This window comes from Gadus chalcogrammus, chromosome 21, assembly GCF_026213295.1.
Source record: "Gadus chalcogrammus isolate NIFS_2021 chromosome 21, NIFS_Gcha_1.0, whole genome shotgun sequence".
Classification (NCBI taxonomy): domain Eukaryota; kingdom Metazoa; phylum Chordata; class Actinopteri; order Gadiformes; family Gadidae; genus Gadus; species Gadus chalcogrammus.
Window position 1 is genome coordinate 10,486,316 of NC_079432.1, and position 24,872 is coordinate 10,511,187.

Here is a 24,872-nt window from a genome sequence, read left to right on the forward strand (position 1 = left end):
TATGCAGATTCACTCCTCTGCCTCTCAGCGATTCCTTAGATGATGTGATGATGGAGAACTGTCAACGTGGCGAGGTGTTACAGACGGACACACTATGTGTGCACGTGCATCTTAGCGTATCATGTGCATGTATTTTATGTGTGCGTGCGTGTGCGCGCGCGTGTGCGTGCGTGTGTGCGTGTATGTGTGTGTGTGTGTGTGTGTGTGTGTGTGTGTGTGTGTGTGTGTGTGTTCGTGTGTGTGAGATTGTTTACAAATGTGTCTGTGTGAACCGACACTTCGTTGGCTCAGCCTTTTTGAAAAAGGTTTGGGGACGGACAATTAAAAGCATAGAATATAACATAGATCTGTTATTTGATTATATAAGTTGATGCATAAATAGTTAACGTTGATATTTCTGACATTTATGTTGTTTTTTGTCTATAAAGAGACAGAGAGCCGATTGTACGTAGAACAGAATATTGAAGCCCCGCATCTAATCTAAGTTGCTTAATCACCTTGACGACTTCACCAAGCACATCAATAAAAGACGGGTTCCTACTTTATTTTAATATTTAATAAGCTTTACCTAACGAGTAAAAAAATATTGAATAGAATAATAATGAAATCGACTTCAGACAAACTCAAAAGAGCGTGAACGATTTCACTTACCATCATCAAATAGCATAACAGAAATAGCAACAAAAGGGCAGCATAACGAATAACAAAAGCCCAAAACGTTAAGATATGTGTGCAAATAAACAACGATACTACAGACTAGTCTAACTACACTACATCCCATCACAGACAGGGGGCAGGGCTGAAAACTGGAGTCACTGGCGGCCGGGGGCAGGTGGGCGAAGGGGGACTGAGTATAGTGTGGTTAGGTAAGGAGGAAGGATTACACTGAGCACCGCTAGGAGGGGACATCCAATGATTATCAACATTACATAATAGCACAAAAAACACTACATGTTTTAACATAGCAGGAAACAAACAACCACAGCATTAATAAAAGGACATGGGCTTCTTTGAGGAAATTATAATCCTAATTTCCTCACGCACATGACTAAGAAGTTTTATAACAAACGGAATTGTTGATTAATTATGAGAGAGAGCGAGAGAAAAATTAGACTTCACAGGTCCTTTATTGAACCATTTCCAGAAAATCAATCAGGGCAAATAAACAGAACGTTTAGCTATTTTCAGAGATAGGAAGTGAGCGAGAGAGGGAGAATTAGACACACACACCAACACACACACACACACACACGCACACACACACACACACACACACACACACACACACACACACACACACACACACACACACACACAGACACACACACACACACACACACACACACACACACACACACACACACACACACACACACACACATAAGCACACACAGACACACACTCACGCACACACACGCGAACACACGCACACGCACGTGGGAGGGGTGGGGTGTTCCACTGACTGACCAGTGGGCGGGGTGGTGCTGAATGAACAGCTCCAATAGAAAAACGCGCGCATCGGCAAACAGTAGTATCCTCTCAGAGCTCCAAGCGCATGGAGCGACGCACCACTCTGTGAGAAACAGATCAGCCATGAGCCAGCCAAGTTCCCCATCCTCAAGATCCACGCCGAAACTCCCCCAGACCCCAACAAAGTCTTTCTGACCATGAAGAGGCAAAACGTGAGGACCCTTGCCCTGATTATATGCACGTTCACCTACCTGATAGTCGGCGCGGCGATTTTCGATGTGTTGGAATCCGAAAAGGAGACGAGCACGAGGACAGAGCTGGACCAGACGAAAAGTGAACTTCTCAAGACCTACAATCTGTCCAAGGACGCCTTCGACCAGCTGGAGAGGGTGGTGCTGCAGCTGAAGCCACACAAAGCTGGGGTGCAGTGGAAATTCGCCGGGTCTTTTTACTTCGCTATCACGGTCATCACAACTATAGGTACGTTTGGTGCTTTCAACTTTCTAAACAGGATTGCTTAAACTCCCCCTAAACCCCGCGTAATGAAATGCCCAATGTGAATCGATGGCGTTGTAAATATTAATATATTTAACCGCTTGAATTAAACCCTTCAGTTAAACCCTGATTCGATTTGCATGCATGAATCGTCATGCCCAACACAATGTTGACGATCTTTTCAGGGATAGCTGGAATAAATGATTACTTTTCGCCAAAACTCATTCAGCTGAACAGCGCTGGCCCACGGCTGAGGCTGGTGCGTAATAACGTCCCGTTATAATTGTCTGCCTTGCATTTATGAGGATGATATGTATAACATTGATCATATGTTCCTCTGTGTTCACGGCTTGGCATTAGGGCAACTGGTGTCAATGTTGCAAGCATTGCTTACACAAATTGGACATAGTGTCTCCATGTCCATTCAGTTTTGTAACTTCCCCTCACTTTGCTACGTTGGTGTCTGCAGACATTTTACGCGGCATTGTTGACAAGAGCAAGCCACTGCAACACAGCATGCAGGATTCATCCACATGTTTATATACTCGCGTATTTGTAACTAAAATGTATTTAGATAGACCATTATTTTATATGGAATTTGTAAATTATATATGTTGCGTTATAGTACCTCTGTTAGCCAAGGACATCTCGGGGGGGGGCGGGGGGGAGGGGGGTTAAACTATGGGGAAACGGAATCTCTGACTCGGGTCAAAGAGAGCGTATATTTTATATAACCTTCACCTTGTATAATGTTAATATCGTATGTATGATTCCCTTGACATCATATCATTGAATATTATATAATGGTTAACACTTTACAATAAGTCTATATCAATTTACCATCAATGAACATTAGTTGATGCAGTAATAATTAAGCATTATTATACAGCATCAGCAGAGGGGTTAGGGTTAGTGTTGGGGTTGGTGGATAAGGGTCAGGATTAGGGTGAATCCTAACCCTACTAAATAATTGATACATAAATACCTAAGTTAACATGAGCACCATTAGTAAACATGAACCCCATAAGTAAATAATTACTAGGCCATTAGCTAACAGTTAACACATTAGTTATCATATCACTTTATAGCATACAACTTTACATACTTCAATAATATATATCATTTGACTTGCTATCCAATCGTTATATCATTTGTATGCAGCAGTGGTTCTCCAGTGTAGCCTCAGGTACCACATGTGTCATTAGTCATTAAGTCACCACCCAGAAATAAAATAATGATTCACCAATATTGCAGTCATCAACAATGCCTTCATGTACTGTTATAACACTAGCAAACAAGGAGCTGCAACAATTGTGGCTCAACTCAAAAGATAGTAAGCGATCGAAACATCAATTCAAATTGAAACATTAGTTAAATCATGGGCTTCTTTCTAAAAATTAAGGTTTGGTATATAATATGCAACCCACTCAATATGCCCTAGGTCACCATCCACTAGCTGAGAATCACTGATTTATGTAACCTTCACCGTTTATCATATATATATATATGATATGAACCATTCTCCTTCTCACATTATGTTAAACCATATTGTATATCATATCCTTTTATATTGTAAATCATCATATATCTTAATTGTATAATATTAGACGAAATAGTTTATCATTTAATTTTATATCATATTGTAGACCATGTCATGTTCCATATTATTTTATATCATACAAGTTTATATCATACATATAATTGTAGATCATATCAGATCATGTTATATCATATACCAGTGGACATGTTATGATATGATATGGTGCCATGTCCCATCCGCTTGTGTCAGGGCTGATAATGGACATGGGGAACATGGCTTAGGCCAATTACCTCCCCCTAACACCCTGTTTGTATATGTATCCCCCTCATCCCCACCCATCGCCCACCTGCTGCACACACACACACACACACACACACACACACACACACACACACACACACACACACACACACACACACACACACACACACACACACACACACACACACACACACACACACACACACACACACACACACACACACACACAGTGGTGACCACGGGATGACCGCTGGCTTATACCGGGCCTGACCTGCCTCTGAAACCCTATCACACGTTCACTACTAATTGCACACTAAGCTAACCCCGGTGTCCATAACAGTGGGCTGTAATTGTAAGCCTGGTGGACCATCCACGGACACGGTGATTAGCTTATCACTCCGCCATCAAGTATTGATGACAGCACCGGCACCCCGCTGGTCCATTGACCTCCCTGCCATCCCAAGCCACACCGTACACTGCCCTCTGCACTGAGCAGAGCCGGGGGTTACCACTCTGAACATCACATCACACGCCTAGGAGCTACCGCAGAGTGCTTACACAGTACGTCCCGAACCCAGGGAACAACATACACAAAGATGTATTCCAACTGATCAAAAACAACTGTACCCAGTGGTGGTTTTTCAATCGATCTCCAGAAAATGATTACACAGAATGTTTGTTTTGTTGAATTATGAAAAACAACATGTTGATGCAATCTTTTGAAAGAAACACTACAGTATCTGTGACAGTAAGAGCTTTTGTGTCTTCCCATACACACAATCACCAGACCGCACACTCAGAATGTGCCATGTCGCCAGCCGGGTTGGTGTTTTTTCGATATTACAATTCAGAATAATAAGCCATTGTAGCTCGCTCCTTGAAATGTCTGTGTATTTCCATATAGAGTGAGCCTACGTTAAACCTTATTGGTCGTGGAAGTGGAACCCATCCTCCCCACACACACACACACAACCCCAGCCCACCCGTATTTTTGATCACGTCCTCTGTGAACAAATTCACAACTAGAGAAGTCTGACGTTGTTTAAGAAATCCAGTGAATGGAGGCCACTCTTTCCCCTGATACAACAACATCATTAGGCCGAAGAATACTCCCATTATATTGGAGCACGATAACAGGCCCTCATCATCCTAACACTGGAACCTTCTTCCATGAATTAATCCAACGAAACGGTCCGACGCCCAAAGGAAAGAAAACTCTAAAATAATCACAGAAATGATGATAGCAAAACTGCCACTGTTCCATTTTATGTTTCGGTTGTTTATACTTTGGCTTTACGAAAACAGCCAATTTCTCCTTTCCATTTGACAGAGTTTGATTGTAATTCTCTTTAATACCCCATGTTTACATCTATCTTTTACCCTATCTGACAGCTATTTGAGAAGCTTCTTCCAATTGCATGTGGGGATAGGAGGGAATGTATTGTGGGAAACGAGAATACTAAATGCATTAGGTTTAACCTTTTGAGCTTTTGTATATAACATGTATTAGAGTTTGCCCTCTCACACACAATCACACACACACAAGCACACACACACACATGCATAACCACACACACGCACACACACACACGCACACACACACACACACACACACACACACACGCACACACACACACATACTTACACGTACACACACACATTCCCACAAATACACAAACCCACACAGTCTCACTCAGAAGAATATCTTCTGGGTTCATTATCACTACATGAATCCCAGAGTCAATTTGTCATGATAATGGTACATTTAAACTCATAAAACAAACTGCTTCTGTGATCTTGTAGTCCCTGAGCATATGGCTTACTGTAAGTAAGCAACAGACTTATTCATGGGAGACAACTTGTGCTTTGATTTCTAAGACTGAGAAGCAATTGCCTTATAAAAGTGTTTTTGTGTTCCCGGATTATTTTGGTGTTTTGGTTTTCCATTTGGTGGTAGTCTGTAAAAAATAAAAAGCTACGCAACATGTTGATGTGTTGTGTGACTACAACACGTTGGGGTGTCTGAAGGCTAACGTGTACAAAAGGAAGAGATAACATGACCAGTGTCAGGTGTGACTGTGGGCTCCTTCAAGGGCGTAGAGAGTTCAGTCTGTCACAGGAGACAGTCTCCAAGTTTTTCCACCTTAAATATGAGTGATGGAGGGTTCAGGGACCTTACTGGCCTTTTTGTTTTTCTGCTCACATTTATAGTTCGATTGCATGTTTTCTTTCCCTTGACATTTTATACTTTGTTGTTCTGAATCAGACCCGCTCCTTTGGCCTTGCTCCTCGTTAAGCAATCGAGGCTCACCTGTGTAGCCCACCCAGCCGAGTGGAAAAGGGTCCGACAGGAGTTCTCCGTTATTATGTTGGAGTTGGAGTTTGAGCATAAACGACGTCGGGCATTTCTTTGTTTTCAGAACCTTGTGTGTGTTTTCTTTGTTGTTAGCTGTCTCCCCCCCCCCCCCCCCCCATTTTGTTTTGTTTTGTTGTTTCCCCCCCCCCCCCCCCCCCCTTCCCCGTCCACTGCGATCATATTACGTTCACGTTGGACGTGAGGTTGCTTTGCAGCCCTCTGGTTCTTATTTGATCTCAGCCCGGTTGTTGGACAAGAGGTGGTCCCCTCGTGATCTGCCTGGATTTGAACACCCCCATACTGAACATTATACTGGCTCTATTGAAATGTGACTCCAGAAGCTACTGCTATCCAAACCGCAACACTGCCACTCCATTATGCAAAGCAGGCTTTCCTCATCACAAGCAAATAGATTGATGGCTTCCATCGGGGAATGGATGGGTGTTGGGCAGCCATAGACAGTTTGCAAATGATGGTGATTAAAACTATTTGCAATTGGAAAACAATATCAAGCTGTCAAAGTGTCACTTGAATAGTAAGTATTGCAGCTTTTTTGGTTCATGGTCATAGTATTCTCTCAGCAATAACTTCTCTTTCATTTGATCATAGGAAAAACATGATCCTAAGTAGTGTGTGCAAATACTTACGTGTGTGTTTGTGTGTATGTATGTGTGTGTGTGTGTGTGTGTGTGTGTGTGTGTGTGTGTGTGTGTGTGTGTGTGTGTGTGTGTGTGTGTGTGTGTGTGTGTGTGTGTGTGTGTGCGAGCATTTAAAAATAGACTGGGGGGACATTGCACAATGCAAGCGTCCCCCCTGACTTGTCGTTACGTAAAACAAGCCCAAGCGTATTACCTTCCATGAGTGTGTATTGTTTGTTGTGTGTTGTGTTGTGTGTTGTGTTGTGTTGTGTGTTGTGGCGGGCGCCGCAAACCGAACCGTGGAGATGAAATGTGACAGGGGCCGAAGATACATACCGAAATACAGTGAAGTAATACAATGGTAGGGTGTAGCATTGTCCTTGGTCCCAATGCGTTTGTGTGATACAGCGGGTGTGTGTGTGTGTGTGTGTGTGTGTGTGTGTGTGTGTGTGTGTGTGTGTGTGTGTGTGTGTGTGTGTGTGTGTGTGTGTTTGTTTGTCTGTGTTTGTGTGTGAGGGTGTGTATGTGTGTGTGAGTGAGTGTGTGTATGTTTGTGTGTGTGTGTGTTTGTGTGTGTGGGTGTGTGTTTGTGTGTGTGTGTGTGTGTGTGTGTGTGTGTGTGTGTGTGTGTGTGTGAATGTTTGTGAGTGTGCGTTTGTGTGTGTGTGTGTGTGTGTGTGTGTGTGTGTGTGTGTGTGTGTGTGTGTGTGTGTGTGTGTGTGTGTGTGTGTGTGTGTGTGTGTGTGTGTTGTGTGTAAGTCAAATCAGGGCAGTGAGTTGAGTTCCAGAGTTGAATTCTCCCTGAAGTGACTGGAAAGATGAGAAAGCGTGCAATCATTGGCCTTCTTTTTTTTTCATCAACACTTGATTTTCTGAAAAGTAGTAAGTCATATTCCCAGTGACGTCAGCCGCCAGTACACTCTCCTTTGAATTTACAAGAGCTCTGAGTGCCACAGCACAGCAGAACACCATCTAGCTTTCTCACAAGAATCCTTTATTAAAGATACGGTTTATTTTTCCATTGGTTTCATTCCCTCGCTTATACTTTATCGCTTTGCCTCACGCGCCCCCGAAAGTTTATCGCACAGCCTAAAGCGCAGAGATTACCGGATGGTTGCGTGTGTGTGCAATTTTCTTTTCGAGTCCACGTGTTTCCCTACCATGTCATACTCCCAGTACAGCTTACAAAATAAAGGTGGATATTTCATCATCTGAAAGGCAATCACAGCGTGGATCCATCCAGCTCAGTAGCCTCTTACCCTCAGACTCAACCCTCGCTTCGCCCAAGCAGTCAGGGGCTACGGGTGAGATTGGAGAAACCGGAGAAAGAAAACAAACAGTCCAACCAGCTTTGATTAGCATCTGTCGCGTTTGTTGATGTACATCATCGTGGGGTGTGGTTGGGGGTGGGGGGGGGGGGGGGATTGGTGGGAGTACCATGTGGGGCTTGTTGATAGAAGGGACTAGCTTTCGGGTTCACATGGCCGGGGGCAATGTTTACCTTTTGCTGCCCGTCCTCTGCGCTGTGAACGTCTGCCTTTTGCATGGAAACTTGCGTGCTTGCCTTGCCTGAGACTCGCCGCCAAGCAAAAACACAACTTGTTGTATTTAGTAGACATAATAATCTGGCAAGGTCCGAGGCTGGAGAGGAACCAAATCAAATACTACTCAGCGGTATGCCTTCTCTCCTCTATCTCCGCATTTATATTGAGCCGGATTCCAGGATATAAACATTGACATTGTATAGCATAAACCCCTATGGCCTGACAAACAAAATCACAGTTTCCCACTTGTGCATATGTATATTGCTCCCAAGAAAAGAGGACGAATCAGTTTCCCCCAAAAGATTCTCCAGTCTGGTGTGTGTGTGTGTGTGTGTGTGTGTGTGTGTGTGTGTGTGTGTGTGTGTGTGTGTGTGTGTGCGTGTGTGTGTGTGTGTGTGTGTGTGTGTGTGTGTGTGTGTGTGTGTGTGTGTGTGTGTGTGTGTGTGTGTGTGTGTGTGTGTGTGTTGCATGTGTGTGCTGGAACAGTGGAGGAGGAGCCTGTATGGAGCCCAGGGGGTTCTAGTGAGAGCTGGACAGGTAAAGCTGTTTGATTAATGTCCTAATCCTCCCACGCTGGATATTTGAGATTAACTGAGTCGTGTCACAGTCCTTTGGAAACAAGATATGACTATGAATCCAAGCAACAGCACAGCTGTGCTTGGATGAAACATTGTACGTTTCCACAATCATATTAAGGCACTACACATACATCTATTTGAATCAGTAATAAAAACAACACACTGAATACGAAAGTCTTGGCAGGGATTACATAACATTGCACCAGTCGGATGTTTACGCGTGCTTTGGAGCCTATGGAATCAGTGCTTTCTGCCAGAGAATAAGACAGCAGTCCCAGTCAGATCCAGAACAGGACCCAGCCTTTCCTCCCCTATCGTGTCGGGAAGTAAACAAGTGATGCCGATATCCATGGCGACGGACAGGAGGACCGGGGAAGCAGTGGGCTGTATCGTCCCGGGGCCCGTCTGGAGGAGGGGGCAGACAGCTTGTAAAACCGTCACGGGGAGTGCTGTCTCTGGGATGAAAGCGGGGGGTCCGGTGGAACGGCCGGGCTCATCCTCATGACCTGAAAAGGAAAGGTATTGTCTGTACCTTTTTCCAGCTAGTCGTCTAGGAGCGAGGTTTCCTAGAAGCCGCCAGAGGAACGAGAGCGATAGTGGATCAGTGTTACTTCAAATTAAGATCTAACAGGCGTTTTCTGAACGATTCTCCAACTCCGCTCTTGGAATACTGCAGATCCGGGTCTTTTTGTGTGATTTCATTGACAGACAAACAAGGCACAACAGCACTCATATGAGCCTGGTGTTTGATTAAATATTACTTTGTGAAGACGTTTTCCCTCTTGGGGTAAATGCATGTCCACCTTTATAAATGTATGCATCATCTTAAGTGGCTGTATGGCTATGTGGGTTAATGCATGTCCACTGCGCGACGTGTCGAGAGCTCAGCCACCAGCCCTGGGTTGATCCGCTCAGCGATACAGTGTGACACAGACTAACGGGCCGTGGGTCAAACAGCACGTTTCCAAAACAAGGACAAAGAGAGAACACTTTGGAATGACACAGATCCATGACGCTTGCGTCTCCTGAAACACCAAACGAGTTATAGAGAGTGTGATCAATTGTAGCAATAAACACCAGTCTGCCTCGCTAGATCAGCGAACCGCTCAAAACCCAAAAAGGATAAATGGCAGCCGAACAACAGACTCAGATACTGTTCTCTGCCAACATGACAATGGGGTTCAGCAAGGATTCTGCTGCGTGCTGATTGGCTGTGTGTTGAGATGCCAGCGGGCTTTGTTACATGTGCCTGGCCATAGCATGGAGATTGTGTGACCTTTGCCTCTCTCTCTCTCTCTCTCTCTCTCTCTCTCTCTCTCTCTCTCTCTCTCTCTCTCTCTCTCTCTCTCTCTCTCTCTCTCTCTCTCTCTCTCTCTCTCTCTCTCTCTCTCTCCCTCTCTCTCTCCCTATGCACACACTGACAGATTGTGTGAATTATACAACACGGCAACAGTTGGATGGTTATGCATATAGAATGTGGATATTCATCAGCAACCAAAAAAGAGACAATATTGTTTCAACATCTTTCATCTGCTAATCCCCCAGCCCATGCATCCCAAAGTGCACGCTGTCCTGCATGTGTGTGTGTGTGTTTGTCTGTGCGCACGCAGGTGCATGTGCGAAAGAGATAGAGCCTGCAAGTCTGAATTTGTGCATGATAGAGTGTTTGTGTGGATGTGAAGTGCGAACATACACGTACAAAGACACACACACATCCACACACACCCACACACTAACACACCCACACACACATCTGAGCACAGAGGGGTGCAGAGCCAGCGCTGGTGTGTGTTTACGCTGCGCTCTGATCCATGGCTTTCATCAGCGGCCCTTTTCCATAACAAACCACCGAGAATTTTCCCCTTCTAATTCACGGGGGCCTTCGACAGCATCGCACCGCTTAAGGTTCCAGCTCTCCCAGACGTGCAACACGCACGGCCCAGTGCTCACGCTAGCCATCACCCAGGGGCCACCGGCATTCGTTCCCAGGCGTTATTCGCCCCCGACTAGGTCCAAACGTATGCGCGTTGCCTGGGGGCCCACCGCGTCCTCGTTTGTGTCGCCTCTCGCGTCTAGCCGTGCTCCATCTCTCCCAGAAGCCGACCAATATGAAGTGGACTGTCTCACACACACACACACACACACACACATACATACTACCCCTACGACGATGACCACTTCCTCCATAACCACCGTCCCTGAGGCAGACGGGAGCTGGAGCTCTCGAAGGCTCGACTCAATGTATATTCTTACAGAGAAGAGCCCGTTCCAAGGCACCACCCCAGGCTTGATAACGTCAACCTCCCCACCCCCCATTCCCCCATACACCATACACAAGAAAAGGCAAGGAAGGAAATGATGAAAATGAGAACAAGTTCGCTGTTGGGCCCTATATTCTCTCTCTGCAGGCTGTTAAGTCATTCTGACACCAGAGCTAGCAGAAGTGATGCATCTGCTTGCCTCTCACACCCCGAATGTGTGAGGGTGGGATAAAAAAAACTATAAAAAAACACTGGCTGAGCATTAATAGTTGTTCATGGCGCTACACACACAACAGCAAACTGCAGCGGCTAATTGGTGATGATGAGACTGGTACACGAGATTTTAGGTTATTCTTGTTTGGCTTCTGTGAGAATTACAGTGGGTAAAAAAAGCATTTGAGAGTCATCCCCTTCTGTTATTCGTGTAGAGATCTCTTTGAATGAATCAGTTGTTCTCAGCAGACACCAAATTGGGAAGAAAAAGTCCCAGGAGTGGCGTATGTGTCAGCCTATTTTAAAGTATGACAATATCATTTGGAGAAACGAGCACACAACTAAACCAAAGGTTCTCAGTACAGGCTTCTACCGTTAGCATCCGGCCCGTACGCCAACCAAAAATGTGTTATCTTCTCTAAAGCGCTAAACCTTTTATTCAAAGGGTTGTGCCACGGATGGGATTATTCAAAGAATATGTGGAATATATACAAAAATGACAACTCCCTGGTGTGGCTGGGTTTGCTAGGAAGGGCTGAGAGGGAAGTTAATGAAACGAAGGCTGCATCCATCCAGTCTATGTCCTGTCTGTCTCTGTCTGCCATATGGCCGGCCTCAGGCACTGGACGCACTCCCTCATCAAGGTGAGAAGGAGACGTGAGGCGCAGTCTCCTTCATTTCTTTGGCCACACTCTCACAGACACGGACACTTTCTCTCACACACACACACATGCACATAGACACATGCGCATACATACACAAACATAGACACTTACATGCAGGCATGTACACAGACACAAATGCACGAACCCTCATACGCATGCAGACATGCACGCACACGCACACACACACACCCACACAAACACACGAGTATCAAATGAAAAATGCATTAGAATCTGTGCTGTCAACTGTATATTTATGTTTATAGATTTCCTTTTTGCTAAGAGCATGGTTCTTAAGGATAAGACACCACAGAGACTTTCCACGTGCACTGTTAAATCTGTCACTTCCTGCAAATCCCCGAGAGAATCACTTTTATTCAAAATATCACTGTCTCACCCATCTTCCCCACTTACCGACTTGAAATGAGCCCTAAAAAAACTCAACAATCCGGGTTGTTTGAGCCGCGAGGAAATGGGTTCCAATCCTCTTGATAGAGGTGACAGCTGCACTGAGAGAGACAGCGGTCTAACCGTCACTGAAATCTGATCGGTTGTTGTTTGCACTCTCAATAAAAGTGGATATTGTGTCATGTGTGATAAGCTTTGATAAGAAAGCTTGTTCAAATGTATCATTTGTTCGATTTTAGATCTGTTTTACTGTTTTTCCTTTCAGTTTATGTTTTCTTCCTATCACAGAGGCAACGGTGAAAGCACATCCCATAGAGCAGCTATTGACCACAGCATTGTGTATTTGAGATTAAAACTATCCCCCCCACCACCACCACCACCACACCCACCCGCACCACATCCTCCACCACCTCCTCCACCACCACCATTGTTTCCACCCGCACGCCTCTCTCACTACGAGGTCTCCGTGTGTTTGTTCAGAGATAAATAAGCTCGCACCAACTGTAACACAATACAGTTAGTAGTACACTTAACCGCAAAAAAAACAAAGAGAGGTGGACTGGAGGAGGAGAGCTGAGGCCAGATGGATCCAGTCTGAGGTTCAGATGACACCTAAGTGAGATCCATTACCTGCTTTAATTGCACCGGGGGGCCGCAGGTTGCTGTGCCAGGTGCCTGATAATGAGGCCCCTGGCACCACGTGACCTCCCCCCTCCCCCCCCCCCCCCCGACATGTGATAGGTTGCCAACCCTGGCGTCCGGCCAATCAGAGCGTGGGGTGCAGCCCAAAAACCTTTGGAGGCCAACGCATACACAATACATACTGTAGGTACACGTGTAAGTACACACGCGTACATACGGACACACACGCATACTGTACACACAGAGACAAACATATAGACACACACACACACATACCCTCTCACTCATTTCCATTTGAAACTCAACCCTAGTGCATACATCGAGTGTATGCAAATGTGTTTTTCGTCTGTGTGTGCATGTGTGCGTGTGTGCGTGTGTGTTTGTGTGGGCATTGTCATTTTTGCGCGCGTGTGCAAGCATGTGTTATTCACGGGTGTATCTGCCAATCCACTGTCTAAGTCCTTCAGTGTGCTCCTGTTGGCTGCTGCTGCTGCTGCTGCTGCTTCTGCTGCATATGTGTCAGTTCAGGAAAACGAGCATCTGTTTCTCGAGCACAGCGTGCAAGCCGGGCCGGCGCGGGGCCGGGCCAGCACGGGGGCCGGCGTGCAGCGAGTCCATCAGGGGGGAGTCAGGTGGCGGCCGGCCCGAGCCCGCGGCGCCTGCATGCGATTTGGCAGCGGAGGCGAAGGGAACATAATCGCTCTGCATTAAACATAACGAGACGGATAGATAAAGAGGAGAGCGGGAGAGAGAGGGCCATGATATAGGAAAAAGGAGATAAGGCCGCAAAGGGAGAAGGGGGGGGGGGGGGGTGAGTGGAGGACAGGCGGCAAGATTGACAGCAGCTATTTTTAAAAAGAGAGCTCTGGGCTGAATAAAACATCCACCGGCTGTGGCTACGTGGGTGAATTCTTGACATCCCAGAATAACATGTCCGCCCATGCATTAGGCGCTCATCCACCCCAGGTCTGCAGTACGTTGTGGTTTCTAACTTTATACACAGCATATACACATATCATGGGCTATCATGGTAGCCATTTTAAATTGAGAAGAAGAAAGCACAACATAACCAATCGTGTGCCCCAGGCAACAAAAACACAACATGCATCGATTCACTTGGATTCCTAGAATGAATGTGGACGTGTGAGTAGGTTTGATGCAATACAATGGGGAATAGCAGTTGTTGTTGTTGTTGTTTGTTGTTGTCCTCACCGTGGCATTATCTCCTCATGCGTGTCAAACTACACACCACTTGGCTGGAGCGTATCCTCTTTGTACTGGGCTCATCAGGCACGCTTCTGTCCACTCCACTGGTCTTGTACAACGGTGTGTGTGTGTGTGTGTGGGGGGGGGGGGGGTCAGTTCATTAGCTATTCGTATGTATGACCAGCAAGCTACCATTCAAACTAATTGATTATTGATCGTTGAGGACAGGTGTATTGTCCTTGTTGTGATTCCGTCAGTAGGTGTTCCGTGAGGCTTAAACCAATATGTAAAGTGTGATGTGTGAATTGAATAGGTTACTAGACATACAGACAGAGAAACTGATAGACAGACAGAGACAGACAGATCTACAGACAGACAGAATGAAAGAGAGACAGACAGACAGACAAACAGACACACACATATATATATATATATATATATATATATATATATATATATATATATATACACACATATTTACATATAGGCTGGATGAAAGCATCTGACTGAATCTGCAATTTGAATAAGTGCTTTTGAATGTCGAATTGACCTTGTGATTAACATCCTGTTAAGTCCCATGTCTAGGTTCCGCCTTAACTCTACACTTTGGTGAACACGACACAACCTGCAAGAGCAGGATTTCTCCATCACGTTACATGACCTGCTAAAAGAAACCCTGTGCTCCTACATTAGAAATGACTACAAAGGAAAACACTTCCTTTCACATTAAATTAAGGATTAAGCCAGTGTCTCTTGTTCAAGGTTAGTGTTTCCTCCAGAATGCAGAGAACATGTTTCTATTTTATTGGTTGCCGGCTTGGAGATTTGCGATCAAATCTCCAGCCTAATACATTAGAGGAGTGAATGCCCGGTGATGTTACATAATCTTCATGACTGGATGCCCTGGCAGCTGCATTCCATGGTTAACAGCAGCCACGTCCACACCACCACATGCACTAGGCTGGCCTGCTGTAACAGCCCCATACACTCAGGGCGTTTGCGGAGCATTCAAGACGTTGATTCGTTTTTTTTTTATGTGCATCTGATTCAACAATAGCCTTGAGGATAGCCACAAAATCCTAATGTTGTTTCTTACGTAACCTTTGCTTCTGCTCTGTTGACGTTTTCTGTGATCATCTGTCTGCTCATTCGGCACCTATCACGCTCCTAACCCTCCCTAGAAGGAGAGATCCCTCTTCTGCGTTTCTTCCCTTTGTATTTGGGGAGTTCTTCCTTGCCCTTCAGAGAGCTTAGGATTAGGGGCTGTTGTACAATATGGGCCCGTGAAGCCCTTTGAGACTGTAGCCGCCGTACAAAGGCCTGCTATACAAATACATTGACTTGACTCATGTTTTATTTCAACGCCGACTTCAACCTCTCAGTCTCCTTGGCGTCCTGCTCTATCCTCCCCTCCTTCCCTTGACTTACACCCTTCTTTAATCGCTCTCTCACCTCCTTCAACTTTGAAACGCTCGCCCAATGAGCGATCGGATTTAAGCCATAAATCAGGAGATTTATCTAATTATCCTCCCCGGGAAACTCATAGCCTTTCTGGAATGCCGCACACGTGCAACGCTGACTTCATGGAAAACGACTTCCTGCCAAGGTTTCCTCGCATATCCCCTAAAAAGGAACCTCGCCGGGGCCCGTGGGTTTAGAAATAGACCCGCTTAGACACGGCTGCTTTCCTCCTGTTTATTTGTTTACAGTTGTCTTGATTCTCCTCTGCCCTGCACCGCAGTGATACCGGGACCTCAGCCGGCCGGGCCGCGGCTGAAGGCCACGCATCAGAGGCCCGTCCCGCCAGTGTGGGCGGAGAGGCGGAAAGCATAGCGTGCGGGGACATAGCCTGCGACACATATACATCAGAGTAGTGTATACAGTGTGTTCCTGTGAACGTGTGTGCGTGTGTGTGTCCTCTGGTCCGAGACCTGGTGGCGGATTGTTTGTGATAGGGCCGGTGATGTCACCGGCTCTCATCTGTGCGCTGGATTGGTTAGCGCAGGCTCCCAGGCCCTATTTAGGGAGCGCACGGCCAGGCTAACCGAGTTAACGTCAACCTCGGGAAAAAAAACTTTTGCTTGTTGGTTTTTTTGTTGGTGCCAATGAGCTGTCTCCTCTGGCATCGGTTTGCCGGTGATAAATGAGTTCCTTATCGTTTGCTCTCGCTCTCCCTCATAGGCTCATTTCTCACTCTCTTACTGCGTCTTTATCTTTCCCTCTCTTGCTCTGTCTCATGCTCTCTGGCTCTCTCACGTTGTCTCTCCTTTTCTCTCCTGATTTATCCTCCTCTCTTAGTCTCATTCTGTCTCGTGCTCTCTCGCTAAGTTTCTCTCTCTCTCTCTCTCTCTCTCTCTCTCTCTCTCTCTCTCTCTCTCTCCCTCCCTGGCTCTGTCTCATGCAATCTCGCTCTTTCACTCTCACGTTGTCTCTCTTTCGTCCTCTTGATTCCTCCTCCCCTCCGTTCTCTCTCATGCCCTCTCGCTCTCGTTCTCTCTCATGCTCTCTCAGTCCGGTGGTAGTCATGGTTCACTGGCTGACCGTAGCATTCACATGTTTGACCACAGACGTCATCAAGCTAGCAGCGGGGGCAGAGCGAAGGACATTCCCACTTCTTTGGAACGCCAGCCATGGTTTACCCACATACACAACACGATGAGCATAGAACCCATATCCCGGAAAATACGATCACAAGAAACCTTCAAATTCAAAGTCTTTGAAAAAAGGTTTTATCTGGCTGACGGAGGGGCGGAGCATTTTAAGCTTGTGCGGTTCAAGAGCTGGAATTTCACAATATAAATATTATCCAATTGGCAGTGGGTAAAATACGTCACAGGATTCAAATCGTTTCTCTCTTTTTTTGGGGGGGAGATGACAATTGAGTTTTAAAATGACATTATAAAAACATTATCCCTGCCAAAATTGAGTGAGCTCTTACCAAGAACTCATTATTTTCACTGTTTATCGACCAGGCTCTGTGCCACGATTCGACTCTGGTTTTGCAATTAAGCTGCAACAATCTCAATGATTAAGCACACCAACACAGATATATTCGTGCCACTGTAAGTGCTGCAAAAAGAAAAACACTGACACAAGAGAAAAGTAATTTTCGGAAAAATAATCCATATGTTTTACACTAGTTTGTGGTGAATCAGGTTGCAGTTGACTGACGGTGGATCAATGTGGGGGACTATTGGTATGCGTCCTGCAGCGCCCGGCATTGCATCAACCTGGGCCTATTGATTGAGGAGGCTCTGATGCGTGAATGATGGCATGTGTGTGTGTGTGTGTGTGTTGGGTTGGGGGGGGGGCTGCCAGCCTGGCTCATTGGCATGGCCAGTATGCTGTTTCTTTCTGTGGTTCCTGCGGGGCAGCAGGTGCTGACCACCCCCTCCTCCCATTGGTGTTGGTTGGGTGGGGGAAGGGGGGGTTGCTTCTTGGGAGTTCTGACGTCCAAGTTTTGCCCTTCGATATCAGTGGGTTAAATTATTAGTTTTTTTGTACACTGCAAACTCAAGGCCGGTTCACCCCAAATAACGATCAATAACACAATTGCACTTCCATTGTAACTTGAGATAAAGTGTGCGACGATGGTGTTACTAATCCAGAACAATATGTACAGATATCTCTTCATCTAGATGTGCTTCTTCCCACCAAATGGCTTTTTTCCTATCAATCAATAACTCATGGCAAATGAATGAACCCACACCACAGAGAGTGTATGAAAGTGTTTGTTTTAGTCGTCATCATTGACTGGAACTGGTGTTTCCACTGATGGGTTCCTGTGTCGATGGGATCCAGGAGTCAGGAGCCAGGACTGAGGGGGCCGTGAGGGTCTGTAGTGCGGGCGGTGTGAGGAGCAGCTGTCTGCGGGGCCTGGCCGCGGGGCCCGGGGCTGGGGGGGCTAATGGAGAGGAGGCATGGGGAGGCCCCGGGCCCTGTTTGACCGCCTGAGTAAACAGCGGCGGGGTCGTGTGGAGGTTGAGGTGTCTATGACTCACCCACTGACAGAGGAGCCCCCTGAGCGCCGCGCCTTCGGAACGGGGGGCCGACGACGGAACATCCCCTCAGCGTGGGAATCGCTACGGCCGTCCCTATGACCCGCTTTTTTCTTTTTTTGATTCATGGAACAGCAGTCATGATAACTTGAGGTTGTTTTTGTCGCGGCGCACAGCTGTGACATGGAGAAAGAAAAAGCAGATGGAAAGCGTAGCGCTGAGAGATACGAGAGCCTGATGCTCGCATGTGCAGCAGTTCTCAGAATGGAGTGCTATTTATTAGTTGCGCTGCCACTGAATATTCCCACTTTTTTGGTCTCTGCTATTCCAGAGATGCGTAAAAGCTCCCCCGACGGTGACGTCCAATTAAAGGCCAAACCGGGGCCAACCTGTTAGCTGAAAGCTACGCTAACCTTACATGGTGGAATATGCTAATTTGCTATCAGACCTTTTTGGCACGTCCTTCACGCACTGCTTACACAGATGGGACGATATGTTTATAGACCGCCACGGCTTTTATACACTGTTGGCAATGCCCTCTCAACAGAGACGGAGACCTGGCTCATTTAAAACAGTGTTTGTATATGTGTATGTGACCAGCGCTGGAAACTAACACAGTGTAGTTAGCGGGATTGCTCCTGCCAAATCTGTCCGCAAACATTGCTCATTTCTATTTGTTTTCTGAAGAGGCATGCGCCCCTTTGGAAACCCCGTAACAAATTAATGCTGTTTATTTATTTAGTGTGTTAATTATTTATTCATCCGGTTGGGTAATGAGAGAGAGCCCTTGGCCATACGAACTAAAGAGAAGCTTGATAATTAACGTTTAAAATTGGAATGCTACTTTTTTTTAATGAACATGGACAAAACAGAACTGGGCATGGTTATGATTGTCTTTCAAATAATTTTAAGTGGTACAATTGTATTGTGGAATCAAAGTATCACCGTGTTCAATTTCACCATCGAAGCTATGCCATTACTTCAGCTGTCTTTTAGAGGTGCTGCAGGGCTTTTACTTTGAAAGACGTTGTAGCTTCTGTCCAGCTGATTTACATTTCTTTACAACATGTGGTGTTTTATAAGATTTGTATGCACACGTCATGTTGCATAACATATGCTTGCAATGGGTCATGTTTTATAACATTTATATCCAACACGTCATGTTGTATAACATTTATGCCGCAACCCCACTATGTCTTTGTGTGGGTCTGGGAATGTCGCTAGCAAATTCAACCATCCCTCTCTCTCTCTCTCTTTCTGTTTTACTCTGTATTTTGAGTAAGACCATGGATTTAAAGGCCGGCAAAACCCGCGACAATGCTAAGACACTCAGGCCCGTTTTTCACAAATGACTGCTAAATTAGCATTTGATAGATTCACCGCCAATTGCAGAATCCTGCCCCATCATGCCAGGTGATGTGCTCTCTGGAGTTGATAAACGTGTTCTGCCCCCACCGTCTGTTTAGCCCAGAACAAATTGTGCCTGGTAATCAATGACAATGTAATAGTGTGACTGAGAGCCACAGCCCTAACAGGGACATTATGCTAGCCTTTGATGTACTTTCAAAGCCCTGTTTCTATCTCTGCCTGATTAATCAGCATAATGAAGACGGTGGGACGCATCAGGAGCTACTTTGGAGACAGACATCACAGGGAGGGGGGAGGGGCAGTCCGATTCGCCCACCTTTCGTACACACTCATCTTCAGACAGTGACCAGCACCCAGGGGAACAGACACAGCCCCAGCACCAATATTTCATCATCATTTGTATCGTGCGACGAGAATACATAGTGGATTTAATTTGGACCACATTGGATTCAGTTGGGGGGAGGGGGGCGGGGCGTTTAATACGACGCAGGGCTGAATAAACTCAAGCTCCTGACAGGTGAAATTAACATGAGGAGGCGATTAAAACCCTGTGAAATTATTCATGCTGCGCAATTATTGTGTAACAAGTCGTTACGTGGCCTGGGGTCAGCTCTGTGAAATAGGCCGCCTGCAGTATGTGTGTGTGTGTGTGTTTGTGTGTGTGTGTGTGTGTGTGTGAGTGTGTGCGTGTGTGCGTGCGTGTGAGTGTGTTTTTCCTCCAATGAAACTATATCAACAGCACTTATCTGCTTTTCATGGAGATAAGGAAAGGTTTTCTCATTTTTTTTAGGATGATATCTGGACCGATCTGTGGCTCCAGGCATTGGCTGGAATCATATTGTTGTGAATTGTGATTCGATAATGAGAGGTTGTGGTGTTGCTGGGGCTGGGGGGGGGGGGGGGGGGGGGGGGGGCCGGGGGTGAAGGAGAGGGTGCACCTGTGTTCTGTTGACCTTTATTACAGTCAATCCTCATTAGCTTATGGCTAATGGCTCTTTTAGAAAAAGGCTTTTAACGCTTATCAGAGGATATACACATATTTTCTTTCCCATGATAATTGCGGAATGAAGTTAGGACACAATTAGCCTTGGTTTGCGGTTTCTTTCTTTTGGACATATTTATCATCAGCCCTGAAAATAAATCTATCAAAAAAGGTTTGACCGAGGTTGACTGCACTGTAGAGATTGTTGAGTAGTCAAAGTATTGTTTTTACACATTCTTTAAATCAGTGTACGAATACGTTTCTCGAAAAAATGAGAAATTGTTGTTCTTACGGTTCTCCTGTAAGAAGCAAGCTATAGCTCTCAACAGCGGGGATAAAACAACAACAACGCTGGTGGCGTTCCCCATGTGCTAGACGCACATACACACAGAAACACACACACGTACACACACACATGCACAAACACACGCACGCAGCCACACGACGCCCTTTCACACGACGTCTCCTTCAATGCCAGGATCACGTGACCAGCACTAACGGCAGTGCTAAACGTGGAAGTAGCAGCGCTCGCCCACGACATTGCTGACACCGGCGCCTTCAGCCCCATGCGTACTGTCGCTGACGGCTCCGCGGTCATGCCGGTCCCTGACCGTGTCGTGACAGGGGCTGGTTTCTAAGGCCGCCTGCGTCTCTCATGTTTACCTGGATCCACTGGCAGCTTGAGACAAAAGGACCCAAAATGCGAATGTCAATATTTATCCAACACATCACGAGATGGATGCAGCTGATACAGCCACTGTGGCCCCGACTGACGTAATCTCAAAGCTATTACCCAAACCTATTATCTTTATCATGGGCTGTTGTCTTTCTAGTCATCGTATGTGGTAGGCTCCGGGAAACGATGCAGATTGTTAATTCTACTGGAAAATACAACATTTAAAATGGTAATGATGGCTTTGAAAAGGATTTTCCCTCTTACGATCAAGTACCCCCCCCCCCCCATACACACACGCACACATTGAGAATCTGTCTCTGCTAACATAATATTATGCAACCAAGATGCATGTCCAATACAATGGCAACACATTGAATTGTGACACATTTCTCATTAGGTTTAAATGTATTCCCTTTCACACTGGGGCAGGCTTGCAAATTTGCCTTGGATATAATTGCGACTTGGCTATTTTCTATTATATGTGAGCCATAAAGCGCATTAACATTCATAGAGCTGTGAAATAAGGAGCAGGGTAACGGCTGAGGAGGGATTTTCGCCATTTTCCAAGACAAATATGGACTGAAGTATTCTGGGTATAGTCTAGACCGTAAGGTGGTTGTTTAGCTATTCTGCATAATCACATGAAATGAGAAAATAAATAATTGATCACCTGGGAAATAGTGAGAAAGATAGCATATGCAACCAGTTTTTGCTACAGGGCAATTAGCTTATTGTCACCCTGGCTAAGAAATCCTCACAGCCATGGCCAGCTGGGCAATGGGACTATATTATCACAGCAGCAGGAGAGGAGAAAGTAGAGAGAAAAGCATGTGAAGTAACGAGTAGAGATGAATGATTAAAGAGAGGATAAAGTCGAAGGAGTAAATGATGGCTGGTCGCCCCTTTTTTCAAGAGGTGCTCCAAGCCAAGCACATGTTTCCTGGCTGACTTGGGCTATGTATCATTTTTAAATGGTCATTAGTTTGGCGGCACAATTGGCAGAGCTTGAAACAAAACCCGTCCCCAGACAGACAGATGGCCGAACCGAGCAGTGCGGTGTCAAGAGAGAAATGAAATCAAGCGCAAGGGAAAAATGAAGTTGTTTTTTTTTCATTCGCCTTATCAGGGCGGCCGTATCTCTGCCGTGTTTGAAACACGACCCGCCGCGTTAGACCATATCCGCCCATAGAGGGTTTTTCCATTTCATAACACACAGCAATAGCACCAAGGAAACTCAATTAGGAATTTAATGTTGACACTTTACCTGAAAACACACTTTGAGAGCTGCTCTAATCCCTCCACTGTGTGTGTTCTGGGAACAGGGTCAACGTCACAGACCAAAGCCACACTGTATTTGGGAAGTTGCCACTGGCAAAAACTCTGAGAGAGACACTTTGTCCTTCAATAATCCACCGTTCATCTCTCCAGATCCCAGATTACATAAGCTTTCAGCAGGCTCTTTACAAGACCATGTTTGAGGCAAAATGTAAAACCCAATGACAGCCAGCTCACCCCAACGGTAGCTTAGCATGATAGGATAATGACCCATAATTCATTGTTGGAGTTTGTCTGTATTTATGGATAACTATTCTTTTGTTGCATTAAAGGAGTAGAAGGCCTCCATGTAAAGTTGTCCTGTTTGCTCATATTAATAAATACAGATGAAAGCGTGGTTGTATTTTGCTGCATAAACACTAACAGCAGTGCAGTGTGTTGGGCTCATTTTCTTCTGAATAGGAAAAATGCAGGGAGAATAATTAGAGGCAAATGTCCTCAATGGCTCAAGCCAGCCCCACGGAGACCAAATGTCCATTCATTATTTACCATCTTTCCACCAAAGAAAGCTGTTTTTATTAAAGAAATATTATGACTGTTTCTCAAACACAGAAAATATGGAAATGTGAAGGCTATGCAATTTGTCTCTACTCCTTTTTCTTCATCATTATTGAAGCCCACACACTGGACCATGCGCAGACGTTATCCGGGTCTGTCCCACTCACCACTCACCTCTGTGCGTGTGCCTCTCTCTCCCCCCCCCTCCCCCCCACCCCCAGGCTACGGCCATGCTGCACCCAGCACCGACGGCGGGAAGGCGTTCTGCATGGCCTACGCCCTGCTGGGCATCCCCCTCACCCTGGTCATGTTCCAGAGCCTGGGCGAGCGCATCAACACCCTGGTCCGCTACCTCCTGCACCGCCTCAAGAAGTGCATGGGCATGCGGCGCACCGAGGTGTCCATGGTCAACATGGTGATCATCGGCTTCGTGTCCTGCATGAGCACCCTGTGCGTGGGCGCCCTGGCCTTCTCGCAGTTCGAGGGCTGGAGCTTCTTCCACGCCTACTACTACTGCTTCATCACGCTCACCACCATCGGCTTCGGCGACTACGTGGCCCTGCAGAAGGACGAGGCGCTGCAGAAGAAGCCCGAGTACGTGGCCTTCAGCTTCATCTACATCCTCACGGGCCTGACGGTCATCGGGGCCTTCCTCAACCTGGTGGTGCTGCGCTTCATGACCATGAACGCCGAGGACGAGCGGCGCGACGCCGAGCAGCGGGCGCTCCTGGCCGCCGTCAACGGCCAGGCGGGCGAGCGGCTCCACTGCGTGGTGGACGGCGCCTCCTGCTCCTCCACGCCGTCCGGTTGCGCCGGGGGCAGCGGCGGCGGCGGCGGCATGGGGAGCAGCAGCGGCGGGCCGGCGAGCCGGGGTCTGCGGAACATGTACGCGGAGGTGCTCCACTTCCAGTCCATGTGCTCCTGCCTGTGGTACAAGAGCAGGGAGAAGCTGCAGTACTCCATCCCCATGATCATCCCCCGGGACCTGTCCTCGTCGGACGCCTACATGGAGCAGGGCGAGGCCTTCTCAAACCCCCTGCACTCCAACGGGTGCGTGTGCAGCATGCACCAGCACTCGGGCATCAGCTCCGTGTCCACGGGGCTGCACAGCATCAACACCTACAGGGGACTCACCAAGCGCCGCAGCTCCATCTAGGAGGCCTGGAGGTCCATTGATGTCTGGCTGTGGTCCGCCACGTTGAAGTCTCAGGCTGGTTTTAAAGCGCCGGGACGATGCACCGATAGATCCAGCCAGGGCTACTGGGTTTGGGGGGGCGGGCTGCTTGCGAAAGCACAGCTCTGGTTATCAAAGGAACCCAGTGGAGGAGATGTTTGCCTCTCTCTGGTAGCATGGAGTCAGGGCACCTGCTGCCGTACACTGCACTACAATGATGCCGCCAGACTTTTGACGATATCCATTGGCTCATAGGCACGTACCCTTCTGTGCAACTGTGGTTACTGAGCGTGAACTGGTTGATTATCTCAGCTGGTTGCTGAGAAAAGTATGTGCATTTATGGCTCAATATCTGAAGGCAGGGAATAACAAGGTTCTGCACCTGAACTAGACACAAAATAATATTCCAAAAAATATAAAGACACTACACTGTGAGACAAAATATTCACTGACAGAGGGACATATATATATATAGTATATATAGAGCATATATATACCTTTTTTATTTGACCAATTTGTTGGTGAAATCCTTTTTTCCAAAAATCCTAATTATTATTCTTAACGATT

General features: G+C 46.6%; 1 protein-coding gene across 1 annotated transcript; it reads left to right on the top strand.

Moving 5' to 3' along the window:
• The first annotated feature begins 1,556 nt into the window (after positions 1 to 1,556).
• kcnk3a (potassium channel, subfamily K, member 3a) lies at positions 1,557 to 24,872 on the top strand. Its single transcript, XM_056580978.1, has 2 exons — positions 1,557 to 1,950; positions 23,353 to 24,872. Exons 1-2 carry the CDS (start codon positions 1,668 to 1,670, stop codon positions 24,285 to 24,287), a joined length of 1,218 nt encoding a protein of 405 aa, XP_056436953.1. The 5' UTR covers positions 1,557 to 1,667; the 3' UTR covers positions 24,288 to 24,872.